Source organism: Culex pipiens, chromosome 1, assembly GCF_016801865.2.
Source record: "Culex pipiens pallens isolate TS chromosome 1, TS_CPP_V2, whole genome shotgun sequence".
Lineage (NCBI taxonomy): Eukaryota > Metazoa > Arthropoda > Insecta > Diptera > Culicidae > Culex > Culex pipiens.
The window spans coordinates 53,875,995-53,890,519 of NC_068937.1; the positions used below are offsets into that span (position 1 = coordinate 53,875,995).

A 14,525-nucleotide genomic window follows, 5' to 3' on the forward strand; every position below is an offset into this window, starting at 1 on the left:
AGAAAACGCATGGTTTAACATTTTTTCCTTTTAATTTTGATAAGAAAAGTGCACTTTTGCTATTAATCATCACTTGAAAGTGCGTATCTCCATAAACAACGCACATAAAGCTTTAAAATTTTGGATTCTTCTTAATTGGAGTGTTCACTATCGAAAAACAAATACCAACACAGCAAAAAATCCTATGGTAAAATCGCATGCAAAAGCATGCACATCACCTTCGTCAAAATAAACACTTAATATTACACACTGCATGTACAATTTTTGCAAACACAAAAAAAAAGTTGCAACCGACGGGATTCATACCCAGCACCAACAGTAAGGACTGGCGCCTTAGCCCACTCGGCCATCAGACCGATGAAGAGCTGTTAGGATACACGCATATATGAGCTTGACATTTCGGTCAAGTAGGTTTCCCATACTGATGGGCTACATATTTCAGGGTGTAAAATTACATAAAATTGCATAAAATAATGCAATATTTATTTTACACCCAGGCGTTTTACACGCAGCTGGATTACTACTTTTTTAGCTGTGAAAAAATAAATAAATAAAACTACAAAACCAATAACAAATTGACCAGACCAAACCCCAGCGCATTTTTTTTTATAAAGCATTAAAATTAAACCATTTTACCTATTTTACGAAAATTTGGGTGAGGCACACTTTTTTTTCAATTCAAGTTAAATTAATGATAAGATATCATATCTTCAATTTATTTTGGGATGTTGCAGGAGATTATGAATTCATAAAGTTTATTCTACATAAAAATTTTAAACATATTTTAGATATATTCTTAATTAAAGTTCTTACAAGCCAAACTCTTCAGAATTAATTCAAAAGAAACAAAAAGTTTAATCAATCAAAGAGGTGCTCTCAGAGAAACAGTTATGACAGTTAAACAAGTTTGCTTAACATGTCTCTCTTGGAAAAATAGATCTCGAGAGCCATTTGTTCGGAAATAATCATTAAGAAAAAATAAAAATATAAAAAAAATCATGCCATAGCTAAAAAATCTGAAGTTATTGAAAAAATAATACCGTTAAACAGGGGTAATATATATAATATTTTGAGTAGAAATATTTTATAAATGGTTAAGTTTGTCTTAATAATTTTTAAAACATTTACTGGGTTGTTATCGTGATTTTCGAATGATCCCACTTTGTTTACATCTACAAAGTAGAACGCTGTTCAAGCACAAGTATGACTTTTCTTCTTTCCATACAAATTCCCCCTTTTTCTCGAGCTTGGGAGTTTAGGTGTTAAAGGTTGTAATCTAAATCTAAGTTTTATTATTGTTATACTGATTCATTTTCAATGATATTTGAAGCCATGGAAAATCAGAGAATTTTTAAATAACAAATTGAAAATAAAATGTTAAACTTTCTAAAATAATGTTTGAAATTTTTAAAAGCTCTTAACTCTAATTCAAATCGGAATAAAATACTTTTTTTGAATATAATTTAACGAACTAGTGGATTTAATGAAAAAAAATATGTTTCAGTTTCGAAAATCCACGAAATCTGCGCCATCAATGACTAAATCCACGCCAAATAAGGTGAAAATCGCGAAATTCGCGAAAGTGTAACCACTCTGCTTGTAAACGCTTCCAAGCCTTTTGAAAATCTTTTTGAATACATATGTTTGTTACACTGGCAATACCAGGGGGGCCTGGGGGTCCCGTGCCCCTCCCCCCCCCCCCCTTCGACAGAAATTTGTTCTAAATTTGTCCGAGGGGTCATTCACAAACACCGTAATCAAAATATGTCCTATGCGCGTTTTTAAGAAACTTTTTTTCTGCTTCAATTATTCTAATCTAATCTAACCCTTGCGCAGCCATTCTTTCAGAAGCATCCTGGAGAATGTAGGGGCGATAACTTCCAACATCCTTTTATTCTAAACGGCCAGGCCAACTGCACATAGTTAACCGCAAAGATGATTCGTTGATTAGGATTGAGTTTGAGCGCGGAGTGTTCAAACAACAATACAGTTCGGAAAATTAGCTGTTATTTTTTTTAATCTCTCATTTTTCTATTAATAAAACCATCATCTTTCGATTATCTGTCCTCCTCTTCCACTCAATGTTACTTCCTCGTCAACAAAAAAAAAACAAAAACAAACCTCGCCCGTTTGTCACTGCGCTAAATGGTTCGGATATCTCGCACCGGATTTGCATAATCCGGTAATTATCATCTCTGCAGCTGAACCAACCTCCGACTGCAGGCCCATCCCGTCCTAACGTCGTACTCATCCACCATCATTAAGAGAGCAAGTCTAACGTTTCTATATTACCTCCTACCACTAGCAGTACTAGCGTCTTCGTTGTACTTCTCCCTTGTACACCCGCGCAACTTACTATCACTTTTTGTATTTAGATGTTTAGTTCTGGCTACGCCTGCTTCCTGAAGGTCAACCATTGCAGCGCCAAAACGTCACCGACCTGCATTACAATGAATGTTGTTTTGCTGTTTTGTATACAGCATTCGGGGATCATCCATGAACCACGTGGTGTTGAAGCACGTGCTGCGTTCGAACGGGATCATTTTACGACTTCCTGAAAATCACCACGTGGCGAACGGTGAACACAACCAGTTGAACGAGCTTGGTTAGCAGTGGACTTAGCAACGCATTAGTAAATCCACAGGTGCCTGATTCATGGACGACCCCCTTCATCAGCAATTCCCTCGCAAATGCATTCTTTCCCTCAAACGCCCGCCGGCGCGCTGCACTTTATCGAACGGATCATTTACTATGACGAATGAACCAACCCAACCCGTCTGATGAATCCTGCCGTGACTTGTTCAAGAGGAGGAGAAGGTAGCTCGTTGAAGCCGGCATCCGCGAGCCGACAGTCGAGTGCCGTCCGTGGTCCGGTTTGGACCACAGCTAACTTTTCGGTAGTTGATCATCGCGGCTCCTAGTATCGCGGGACTTGTTTGAAGAACTTTCACTTAAGGCCAAGCTTTACGCGTGTTTAATTGGTTTTTGAGGTTTTGGCGGTAAAACTTTAACGACCTGCGGCGGTGGCGCGTTCAAAAACCTTTAGCGTCGTCTACAAACTTGTGTTTGCTCACGAGAGATACGCGATACGGCGTGTAAAGTCTGTTCGGCATCATCATCATCATCACGATCATCGGCAGTGGCCGGCAGAGAACGTGAGATAAAGAGTTGGGACGACGCGTGTGCGCAAGGTAAGATGACTTGTACGGTACCTGAGATGATACTTTGATTGAGGTAGCTGGTTGATAACAATTCATTGACTGTCGTTAAATTCAAGAAATACTTGTGTTAAAGTCTATCTGTTTCTTCATTTCAAGTTGTAAGTACAATCCAGTCGATTATCCAAACTTCGATTTTTCAAAGGTCTTCAAAAATGTGGGTTATCGAATAACAAAAAAAAACTTTTTTTTCTAAACTTCAAATTTGAGTTCACTAACCCAAAATTAATCTAACCAAATCGAGTTTTTCAATATTTCACAACCCCTATTTGACTACATTACTTTTAACCAGATCATTAATAGTAGTTTATGCAACAGTTTTTTTTTCAGGAAAGGTAATTTCTCCAACGAGATTTACCGATCTGGATAAAATTTGGAAAATACGACGAGTGCTCGAAAAAAAAGTTTTGCGATGAGTTGAAAACAACAGTTGAATCGATTATCCGAAGTGGGTTTTTGTAATGTAATGTATGCAGGCTGATGATTTAGCAAACAAAAGCAGGCAAACAAACAAAGCAGGCAAACTGTCAAAAAGTGCTAGTTTGTTTGTTTGTCATAGTCTAATACCACCTTTAGTTTGCCGCAAACAAGCCCAGTCAACTCAGTCGCAATTCTGAAAATGAAATTCAATTCGAACCGTTCACGAATTCCGTTTCAAACGCAACAACCGGTTCCGTGTACGAATCGGTTATCGCGTTTGAAGCGGAATTCGTAAACGGCTCGAATTGAATTGCGTTTCAGAATTCCGATTGAGTTGACTGGGAGCTTGCGATTTTGGCAAGTTTACTGTTAAAAAAGTGCTAGTTTGTTTGTTTGTTTGTTTGCCGCTCTTTAAACCTCAATTTTGGCAAATTTCCGTGTTGAGAATTCTTACTTTTGCTGTCATTCTATAATGACAAACTGGCCTACTTATCATCACCACAGATAACAGTACTTAAAAGTTTACTATCCAGATTTTTAAGCGAAGATGGCAATACGAATAGTGCACGCCGGAAATGTTAAAAATCACGCAGTGATACCAAGATTACAAAATAAGTTTGCCATGGCATGACAGCCACATATTTTTTTTTCTAATGTTAGTACCACTGAGCGATTATGACATTTCGGGCGTGCACCATTCGTAACGCCAAAAAACAAAGCGATCCACTTTAACGACCCCGGGTCTTTTGTGGTCTCTTTTGCAAGGGTCTGCTCATTTCTAGGCGTCCAAAGGTTATGTGTGGTGAGTCACCCAAAACCTCTTATACGCAAATGGATCGACGTTTTACTTCCCCATCCGATAGAAGGCGCCATCTTCGCTTAAAAATCTGGATAGCATTCGTTTAAGGTGAAGCCGTTGATCATTTTCGAAGAAAATTGATCTTCACTCTTAAATTCTCTGTATTGAATTCAATTTAACGAATTTCTGCACCAAAATGAATCAGCACATGCCAGTTGTTGCCTTCTCGAAGCCACTGAAAAAATTTTTGGTCTAAATCAAATGTGTTTCAAAATTTATATAATTTTGTGGTACAATCATTGACATCCTAGTTGGCAATCAATGATTAATGACGATTTCCATAACTTTGCAAGGAATGGAATAATCGTTACCAAAAGGAATCAGCATGTGTAGGGCACTATTCTAAACAACTTGTAGAAGGAAGTTTGTCAAAATATTGATAGCGACGCAAAATTTATATCATTGAACGAAAATCATGGCAATGATGGAAGTCTTCACGTTAATGGCATATCTACAATCAACTTACCTTAGGTTTCTACGGAAGCAGTCAACAAGTTTAAGATGTCAATCAAACATCAGGCCCAGTTTCCTGCGATGTTCTGGTAGCACCATATTGACTATTTTGGCAGGGTCGTAAATGACAGCTACGTAGGCTAGGAGAATTATGACACTTGTATCGAAAAGTAATACTTTTTTATTGAGTATTCAGCATTCACACGAACGCTAAACTTAAATGGTAACACAAATGTTTCACTGAAAACTTCTATTCAAAAGATGTTTTTCGTACATTTATCCAACAAGGCTCGGCCGAGTTAACTTTTGCGAGTGAGCACTGATATTTTTTTTGGTGATAATAAGAATGACAGTAACAGTTATTATTTTCAAAACAGAGTTGTAAATAAAAAATGTTGTTTGCTACTCGTAGCAAAACTCGATTTTTTTCAGCACTCTTCGATTTTATACATAATTTTGGAACAGGCTTCACGAATTACTATCAATAACTACTATGTCATCATTTAAAGTTATTTCGAATTTAATCAAGTGGTCATTAGACTGGCTCGACGTTATATAGAAAATTTAAAAATGATTAAATCAAACCAGAACAAAGTTTTTTTGATGCCTTTTGGGCCTCAAAACAACCCAATAAAATGTTGGAGCGATTGCTTGCGTCCACACTTTGCGCATTGCACTCCAATTTTTTATGGGAATTAACTTCTTTTTTACATTTTGATTTTTATAATTTTTATTTTTCTCTAATTTTTTTAAACCAACATAATAGCGTAAAAATTGAAAAAATTCTCACGTTTTAGACCAGTTTTAAGCAAGCTGTATCTTTTGACAGGAGCAAGATTACACAATACTTTCTTCGGGAAAGTTTTAGAGAATTTTCTCAATTTTATGCTAAAATTCAAAATGTAAAAAAGATGGTTTTCCATAATTCCCATAAAAAAATTAAATGCAATGCGCAAAGTGTGGACGCAACCAATCGCTCAAAAAATTTAGGGGGTTGTTTAGGGGCCTAAAAGAAATCGAAAAAACATGTTCTGAAAAATCGACCATCTCGAGCCATCCTAGTGTTCTTAATCTACTGATTAGGCACGTTTACAACTGTCCAAACAAGCTACCAGCCGGATTGATTACTTGTGTCAAGTACCGGCACGATACACTTTAACGCACGTGTTAAGGTGTAAATAGACTGACAATCACATGCTTTATTTTTCATGTGTGTTATTGTAGATGCAACTTCTATGATTTTTTTTTCAAATGTGAAGATTGTTCAATTTTTGAACTATATACATGGTAGTTGAATATTTTATGCATTATTTCTTGTAATCATGAATTGAAGTGCCCATTTCTGTTATTGAATTTGTATTCCGTTAAAAAAATTATTGCAGTAAAATACTTGAAACTGTAAGTCATAAAAATTAAGCGTGCCAAAAAGGTCTGAAACAACGATTCATGATGATTGAAAACTATCCACCTTTCCAGCGTTTCCAGCAATACTTGACACCAAATCATTATGATGCAACCGTTTCTCACGTAGAGTTCATTAGTTGGAGGTACAATGTCCCCCCTAAAAAAGACGTTTCCATACGTCCGTATAGGTATCCCTGCAATGATTTGCAAAAACCGCCATGCGTTGACCATCCCAGGCGGAACCGGTTCTCCTCCAAAAACCATCTGATCGGCATGATTCAGCACCAAGAGAAAGAGAAAATGATCAAGGCAGCCACCAAGATGGTGTTCTGTGGGTGTTTACCTAGTTTTGTCGGATAATAAGTTTTAAAAACTTGTTAAAATCAGCAAAAAAAGCAGTGTCATGATGACACGGTAAATTTAACAATTTTGACAAAAAAAAACAGCAAACGTCCTCCTACACACCTCCTCACCTAAACCACCTTGAGACATGGGCACATTTTTGCGCAACGCAAAACACACACACACACACACATAAACACACGTCTTTGCCATTTATCGTGGCGTTTGTTGTGTTCTTTTTATTCGCGTCTGCTGCCACCATCAGCCAATTGAACCGGCTTGAACAGCGGCGGAGGCGACGATTGACGAGTTTGTCTTCTGGCTAAGTTTAGACCTTTAATTGGGCGCCGCGACGCTACCACCACTACTATCAGTTAGCTTGAATTAGAGTGTTCACGCTCCATGGATGAATGAACTCTGAGGGAGCGGATCGTAACTTAGGGTTAGAATGTTTGATGTTTGATTGTTAACATATTCCAAATGTTTTTCTTATCATTTTATGTAATTTGATTAATAGTAAAATATTTAAAATTGATTGTAAATATTTAGAACTATTACTCAAACATAATCGAACCCTAAGACTGTCTGCAGCGCGAAGTTTTATAATTGTTTCAAATTGCGAGCAGTTTTAAATTTTTAGAACTGGCGGAAATGAAACTAGAACACGGTGCTCGCAACGCGCTGATCTAAATGTTGTTTCAAAAAAATGCTTTTAATTGTGTGCGTATGATTATCAACACAGCATCATAGTGTGTGTGTAAGAATACGTGGATATCTCTATATATCTGATTTTTTTTGAAACTGAGTTCTATTCCAGTTCCAAATCGTCTCACGTTTGAAACAAACTCGTCGAGCAGTTTTATTCCGGTTTCAAAATACTGCTCGAAAAATAAAACTGCAACTTCGCGTTGCGGGTGGTCTGTTTCAGTTCTATTTGAAAAATGAAACAGCTAGAACAAAGTAGAGCCGCGCTGCAGACAGTCTAAGACTGGTTGCAACGCGGCTCTGCTTTGTTCTAGCTGTTTCATTTTTCAAATAGAACTGAAACAGACCACCCGCAACGCGGAGTTGCAGTTTTATTTTTCAAGCAGTATTTTGGAACCGGAATAAAACTGCTCGACGAGTTTGTTTCAACCGTGAGACGATTTGGAACTGGAATAGAACTCAGTTTCAAAAAATCAGATATATAAAGATATCCACGTATTCTTACACACACACTATGATGCTGTGTTGATAATCATACGCACACAATTAAAAGCATTTTTTTGAAACAACATTTAGATCAGCGCGTTGCGAGCACCGTGTTCTAGTTTCATTTCCGCCAGTTCTAAAAATTTAAAACTGCTCGCAATTTGAAACAATTATAAAACTTCGCGCTGCAGACAGTCTAAGACTGATTGCAACGCGGCTCTACTTTGTTCTAGCTGTTTCATTTTTCAAATAGAACTGAAACAGACCACCCGCAACGCGGAGTTGCAGTTTTATTTTTCGAGCAGTATTTTGAAACCGAAATAAAACTGCTCGACGAGTTTGTTTCAAACGTGAGACGATTTGGAACTGGAATAGAACTCAGTTTCAAAAAAAAATCAGATATATAGAGATATCCACGTTTTCTTACACACACACTATGATGCTGTGTTGAAAATCATACGCACACAATTAAAAGCATTTTTTGAAACAACATTTAGATCAGCGCGTTGCGAGCATCGTGTTCTAGTTTCATTTCCGCCAGTTCTAAAAATTTAAAACTGCTCGCAATTTGAAACAATTATAAAACTTCGCGCTGCAGACAGTCTAAGACTGATTGCAACGCGGCTCTACTTTGTTCTAGCTGTTTCATTTTTCAAATAGAACTGAAACAGACCACCCGCAACGCGGAGTTGCAGTTTTATTTTTCGAGCAGTATTTTGGAACCGGAATAAAACTGCTCGACGAGTTTGTTTCAACCGTGAGACGATTTGGAACTGGAATAGAACTCAGTTTCAAAAAATCAGATATATACAGATATCCACGTATTCTTACACACACACTATGATGCTGTGTTGATAATCATACGCACACAATTAAAATCATTTTTTTGAAACAACATTTAGATCAGCGCGTTGCGAGCACCGTGTTCTAGTTTCATTTCCGGCAGTTCTAAAAATATAAAACTGCTCGCAATTTGAAACAATTATAAAACTTCGCGCTGCTGCAGACAGAGTTATTTATTTTCAATTCTTTTCTAGGACAGGTCTACTACGCAAAGTTGAGCATTAATAAGATTCGTTGAAATTAAAGAACGCTAAATTTGTTAAAGAAAGAAATCTCAAATCTAGATTAATTTTCTAAAGGTCCTATCTGCATAGGAAACCCATGACTCATAGGTTGTTTTGAAAATTTACTCTAGAAATCAAAATTACCAATCGACGCACGAAAACTGTCAAACGGAGAAATCAATAGAGTTATCTACGTGCGCATGTATTGCGTGTACGTACACGAAAAAGATTGAGGTTAAATTTTGTACCCGCTAGCAAAACAAATGGGGTGCTAGTGTGCGTGAACTCGGGCTTAGATAACTCTATAGAGTAATCTACCTGCGTATGTATTGCGAGTAAGTACAAGAAAATAAAGTGAGGTTAAATTTTTTAAGCCAGCACAACCAAATGGTGCGCTAGTGTTCGTATGCGGAACGTCATTAAACTCTATTGAGAGTATTATTTTTTGAAATTTATGTCCCTTGACACTGCCCAAAGTCGCGGAGGGGGGGGGGGGGCAAAACAAATTAAAATGGAAATTACAAGCCATGGCATTAGAATTAAAATGAAAAAAGGGTTTTAAAATGCATTTTACTCCTGCTAAGTTGTTGTGCAATCGTTAGTATTGAAAATATTTAAGCATTGACAAATTTTTTTTTTTCGCCGAAAAAAAAACTTTTTGCAGTACTTTTCAATAAAAACTCTACAAAAAATCAAAATATTGTTAATCGATCCCAGACATGCTAAATATGATTTAAAACGCAAGAAAATGTATTTCAAATTGTCTTCAGTTGATAAAACTTCTGATTCTAAATTTTGAAGTTTTTTGAAAAAAAAAAATTGCCCCCTGATTTTTCGGACCGATTTTGAAGGGGGAGACATAAACTTTGAAAAGTATTTGCAACGGCCTAAGCACAAGTTTTGCATGGAAATTTGATACTTTAATTCGCTCAGCCGACTACTAGGGATGAATTTGAACTAATTTTCTGATCAATATGGCATCTTTGAGACCATTTTTCGATATCCGAAAAAACGTATTTTCATCATTACATAATTCAATGCGAAAATAGTTATAAACCTCTGTTACTCAACTGTAAAAAATCGGCATGTCATTTTAAGGGAAATTTAAATTCATTTTTGAATCTGCAATAACCCACAAAGATATTTTTTTATTTAGAACAAAACAAAAAAATCGTTTTTTTGTATCGTTGAAGGTAGATTTTTGACAGTATGACAATGTTCTACAAAGTTGAAGCAAAGACAGTTACACAAATTTTGATATATATATATATATATATATATATATATATATATATATATATATATATATATATATATATATATATATATATATATATATATATATATATATATATATATATATATCTGGAGCAACACGAGAAAAGGGCGGATAAGCATTTTGACAGCTGGAACAATTTTGCAAATTCCAAGCCAACAAATAACTTTTTCACAAAACTCAGAATGTAAATCAGTAGCTGGCCTTTCCAGCTACCTTTTAACACTGCGGGTTTTGTTAAATAGTTACCTGTTGGCTCGGAATTTGCTAAATTGTCCTGGCTGTCAAAATGCTTATGCGCCCTTTTCAAATGTTGCTCCAGATATATATATATATATATATAAGTATGGGGTTTGCTTGTAACCATCACGTGTTATCGCGATTTTACGAAAACAAGTTTTGGAAATGTCGATGTCGATCATAGTCGTTCAAAGTCACCCACGACAAATAACGAAAGACTAAACAAAGAGAAACGCAAAAAGTACTCTATTTCCTTTCATTGGCCCCAAACCACCAGCCTTAGGTTAAAAACCAAAAATTTCCTGAAAATTTGCCAGAGCTTTGATGTTTCAAATTTATGACGTTTGAGAATATATGTTTTAAATAAACTTATGGAACCTTTTGGAAATTCGCACAATTCAATCAACTCCATGCATTCACCAGTTTAATTATAGCTTACCTATTTTTCATAGATTTTGAAATGTTTATCATGACTATAGCTTTTTCATAAATTTCTTCAACTCAGTGGTGAATTTGTTACATGATGTATTGAAATGACGTAGACGTATTTCTAGCTGACGAAGTTAATGAAAAAAAACTCCCCTAGCTAATCACGTGTATCAGCAAAGCTGTGCTAATTTGTAGTGAAACCAGTCTAAAGATAAATCAACCATTCATTCAAGTAGCCTGCGCGTGTGATATTACGACTAAAATAATCTTCTATGGCTCATTCAATGAATCGAGTGCGCTGTACTATGTATCGCAAACAGTAGCTCACGATGCTTATCCACTAAATTGATTTTGACTAATTGAAATAGACTAAATGGTATTGCATTTATTGCTCAACATTTCCAGCCCGATGCCCGGCCTAATCGATCCCTCCAAAAAGCCGCCATCCAGCTCGGAACCACTTAGGAAAAATGGCGCCAACGGACAAAGTAACCCGGCGTTCGAGATGAACGACTCCGAAGTAGGTGTCACCACCGGAAAAGATGGCAAAGATTCCCACGGAGGTGATGGTGGTGGTGGTGGCCACGGTATCGATTCCGATCATCCCACGTCCTACCTGGAGACAACGATGCACATCTTCAAGGGTAACGTCGGGCCCGGGCTGTACGCCATGGGACAGGCCTTCTTCAACGGTGGCATCGTGGCGGCACCTATTCTGACGGTCCTACTCGGAATCACCTGCATTCACAGCCAACATTTACTGGTGAGTGTGTCTAGCACAGACAAATAGACAAAAAAGTTGGAGTTTACATTGTATCAATCCCGATCCGGCTATAAATAACATTACCTCTCGTTCTGACTTTTAGCTTAACTGCGCGGCGAAGGTAAAGGCCAAGCTGCCGAACGCCAAACAGCTACCGGACTTTGCGGAAACGGTAGAGCTGTGCTTCGAGCATGGACCCCAGAGGACGCGCCGGTTGGCCAAGTACATGAAGATGGCCGTTAACGTGTTCATCTGCATCACCCAGCTGGGCTTTTGTACCGTTTACTTCGGGTTCATCAGTAACAATTTGAAGCAGGTAAGCAAGTTAGGACTACTGCGATTCTTGATTTCGGAATTTATTTATTCAATTACGAAATCACGAAAAAATCAAGGGATGATAGAGAGTGAGGAATCACAAATCCGCATAACTAATTTCAAGATTTTTCGGGTGAACACCAAAACTGCTATCATAAATTAATGTAGACGAATAAAACTCTTAACTGTTTTATTTAAATGTTTGTTTACAGGACGCCAAAATATTCATTATTTTTCTGTCGTAAAAAAATGTTGCAGCCAAATTGTTTGAATCAAAACCATTTTTTTTTTTTTGTTGTTTCAAATTGCAATTTCGATCAATTCCTATTTCCACAAAAAAGCATGAAAACCATCAATTTTGTCAAAACGTAATAGAAAATAGCAATAATTTCATCATAGAGAGCAATTTGAAAGTAATTAAGGTGTTTATGCTATTAAAAATTGAGAAAAAGAAATTACGCCTTTTTGAAGAGCGTGCCTACATTTTCGCCCCACCGTATTCGCCACCCACTCAACCAAAACAACGGATTAGCCCGTCAGGTTACGCCACAAAGCAGAAGTAAACAACAGATTCGCCCTTTTGTTTTTTGTTCATTTTTCGGGTTTTTAAAGAAAAAAGTGGTGAAACAACTATTTTATCATTGTGAAACATTAAAGGTTTCGCCCTTTTGAAAAGTTGTTACTGAATTCTCATCACTTTTGCCGTTTTCCGCTATTAAATCAACATTTTCAGATGTATCAACAATGGAGAGTTGCTTGCTCACTTTTATTTGAGCTATTTATTACTTTGGAACAGTCAAAAACACTTTATGAAAGCTGTAATTTGTGATCAAAGTGCTGATAGGCCGATAATAGAAATAGGCTGAAAAAGGGTATAATTCCCCTATTTGCCAATTATGTGAGCACCTATGTCCAAAACCAAGATTGTTTATGTTTTGCTCTTTGGTCTGACAGTCTTGATCTGACAGTTTTGGAAATAAATCGCTCAAATATTACTCCAAAAATGCTCTAAAGATATATGGGATTTTTTTAATCCAAGATGAGGGCCAAGATGGCGGCGAAAGACTATTGAAAATATATTTTTTTTATAATGAAATTCTGCAAATTTGACTCGAATTTGGCTTTAAGAAGACATTAAAGAACTAAAAAAAAAAAATCTAGCAAGATTTGGATATCCAAATTTTCTAAAATCTAATTTAGGATAATCTGAATATTGTATCATCAAACGTGTCGAATAGATCGCTAATAACTTGTGCATTAAATATGTTTCATATACATAGATAAACATCCAAGTCCTCACATCTACCTTTTCTCTTCCCAGATCTACGACTACTACGGCGTCGTCCTGGACATCCGCGTCCACATGGCGATAATCTTTGTACCGATCCTGCTGCCCACGCTCATCCGAAACCTCAAATACCTCGCCTGGTGCATGACCCTCGCGAACATCTGCATGATGCTCGGAATCTGCATCACAGCGTCGTACGCCGTCCGCGACTTGCCCTCGCTCAGCGAACGGGAATACTTCTCCAGCTGGCGCCAACTGCCACTGTACTTTGGAACCGCAATCTTTGCGTTCGAAGGAATAGCGCTGGTCCTTCCGCTGCACAACGCCATGCGAAAGCCGTCGGATTTTGGACGTCCGCTGGGTGTGCTGAACGTGGGAATGGCCATCGTGACGGTTATCTTCACCGTGCTGGGATTCCTCGGTTATCTCAAGTGGGGCGACGACGTCAAAAGTAGCCTTACGTTGAACCTGCCACCCGGGGACATTCTGGCCCAGAGCGTGAAGGTCATGGTCTCGCTGGGTATCCTGCTCGGCTATGCGCTCCAATTCTTCGTTGCGATCCAGATCATGCTGCCGTCGGTGCACTCTAAGATCGGCTACAGCAAGACACACCCCGTCCGGGTTGAGTTGGTCTTCCGGCTGGTGATGGTCCTGGTCACTTGTAAGTCCTGCTTGTATCCTTTTAGGCCAACCTTATTTTAATCCTTCATCTTTATTCCCACAGTTATCGTGGCCGAAAGCATTCTCAACGTGGGCGCGCTTATCTCCCTAATCGGTGCTCTCTGTTCGACAGCGCTGGCGTTGGTCTTCCCCCCGGTGCTGGAGATCATCCTGGGTTTGGCTCAGGGCGGAAAAATCTGTTGGATGGTGTGGCTCAAAAACAGTCTCATTCTTGTTCTGGCGATCTTCATCTTCCTCACCGGGACTTTCGAGAGTCTCAAAGAGCTGTGACACTTTTTTTTTAGAAATATTTTTATGATTTATTTTGTGATATTGTAAATGCAATTAAAGATTTTGCTTTCAAATAATATTGGTGTTTTCTTTTCCTGATGACAACAACAAAAAAACAAACCATCCGCATTAACAACCCACTGATTTTGCTGTCTCTATTGTAAGTTCCTACTCGGACCTAGGAGTCCGAAGGCTTGATAATGGAGAAAGCACCCAAGTCTGTTTATACTCCAAAGAAAGTGCTGATGCACGTCTGGCTTCCACCCCGGGATTCGAACTGACGATCGCGAGTCCAACAGCCGTCCAGCG

General features: G+C 37.8%; 1 protein-coding gene across 1 annotated transcript; it reads left to right on the forward strand.

Moving 5' to 3' along the window:
* The first annotated feature begins 2,838 nt into the window (after positions 1-2,838).
* On the forward strand, positions 2,839-14,293 carry LOC120412616 (proton-coupled amino acid transporter-like protein CG1139). Its single transcript, XM_052706051.1, has 5 exons — positions 2,839-3,191; positions 11,305-11,662; positions 11,766-11,978; positions 13,299-13,926; positions 13,990-14,293. The coding sequence occupies exons 2-5, from the start codon at positions 11,309-11,311 to the stop codon at positions 14,214-14,216; spliced, it is 1,422 nt and encodes a 473-aa protein (XP_052562011.1). The 5' UTR covers positions 2,839-3,191; positions 11,305-11,308; the 3' UTR covers positions 14,217-14,293.
* The last annotated feature ends 232 nt before the right edge of the window (positions 14,294-14,525 follow it).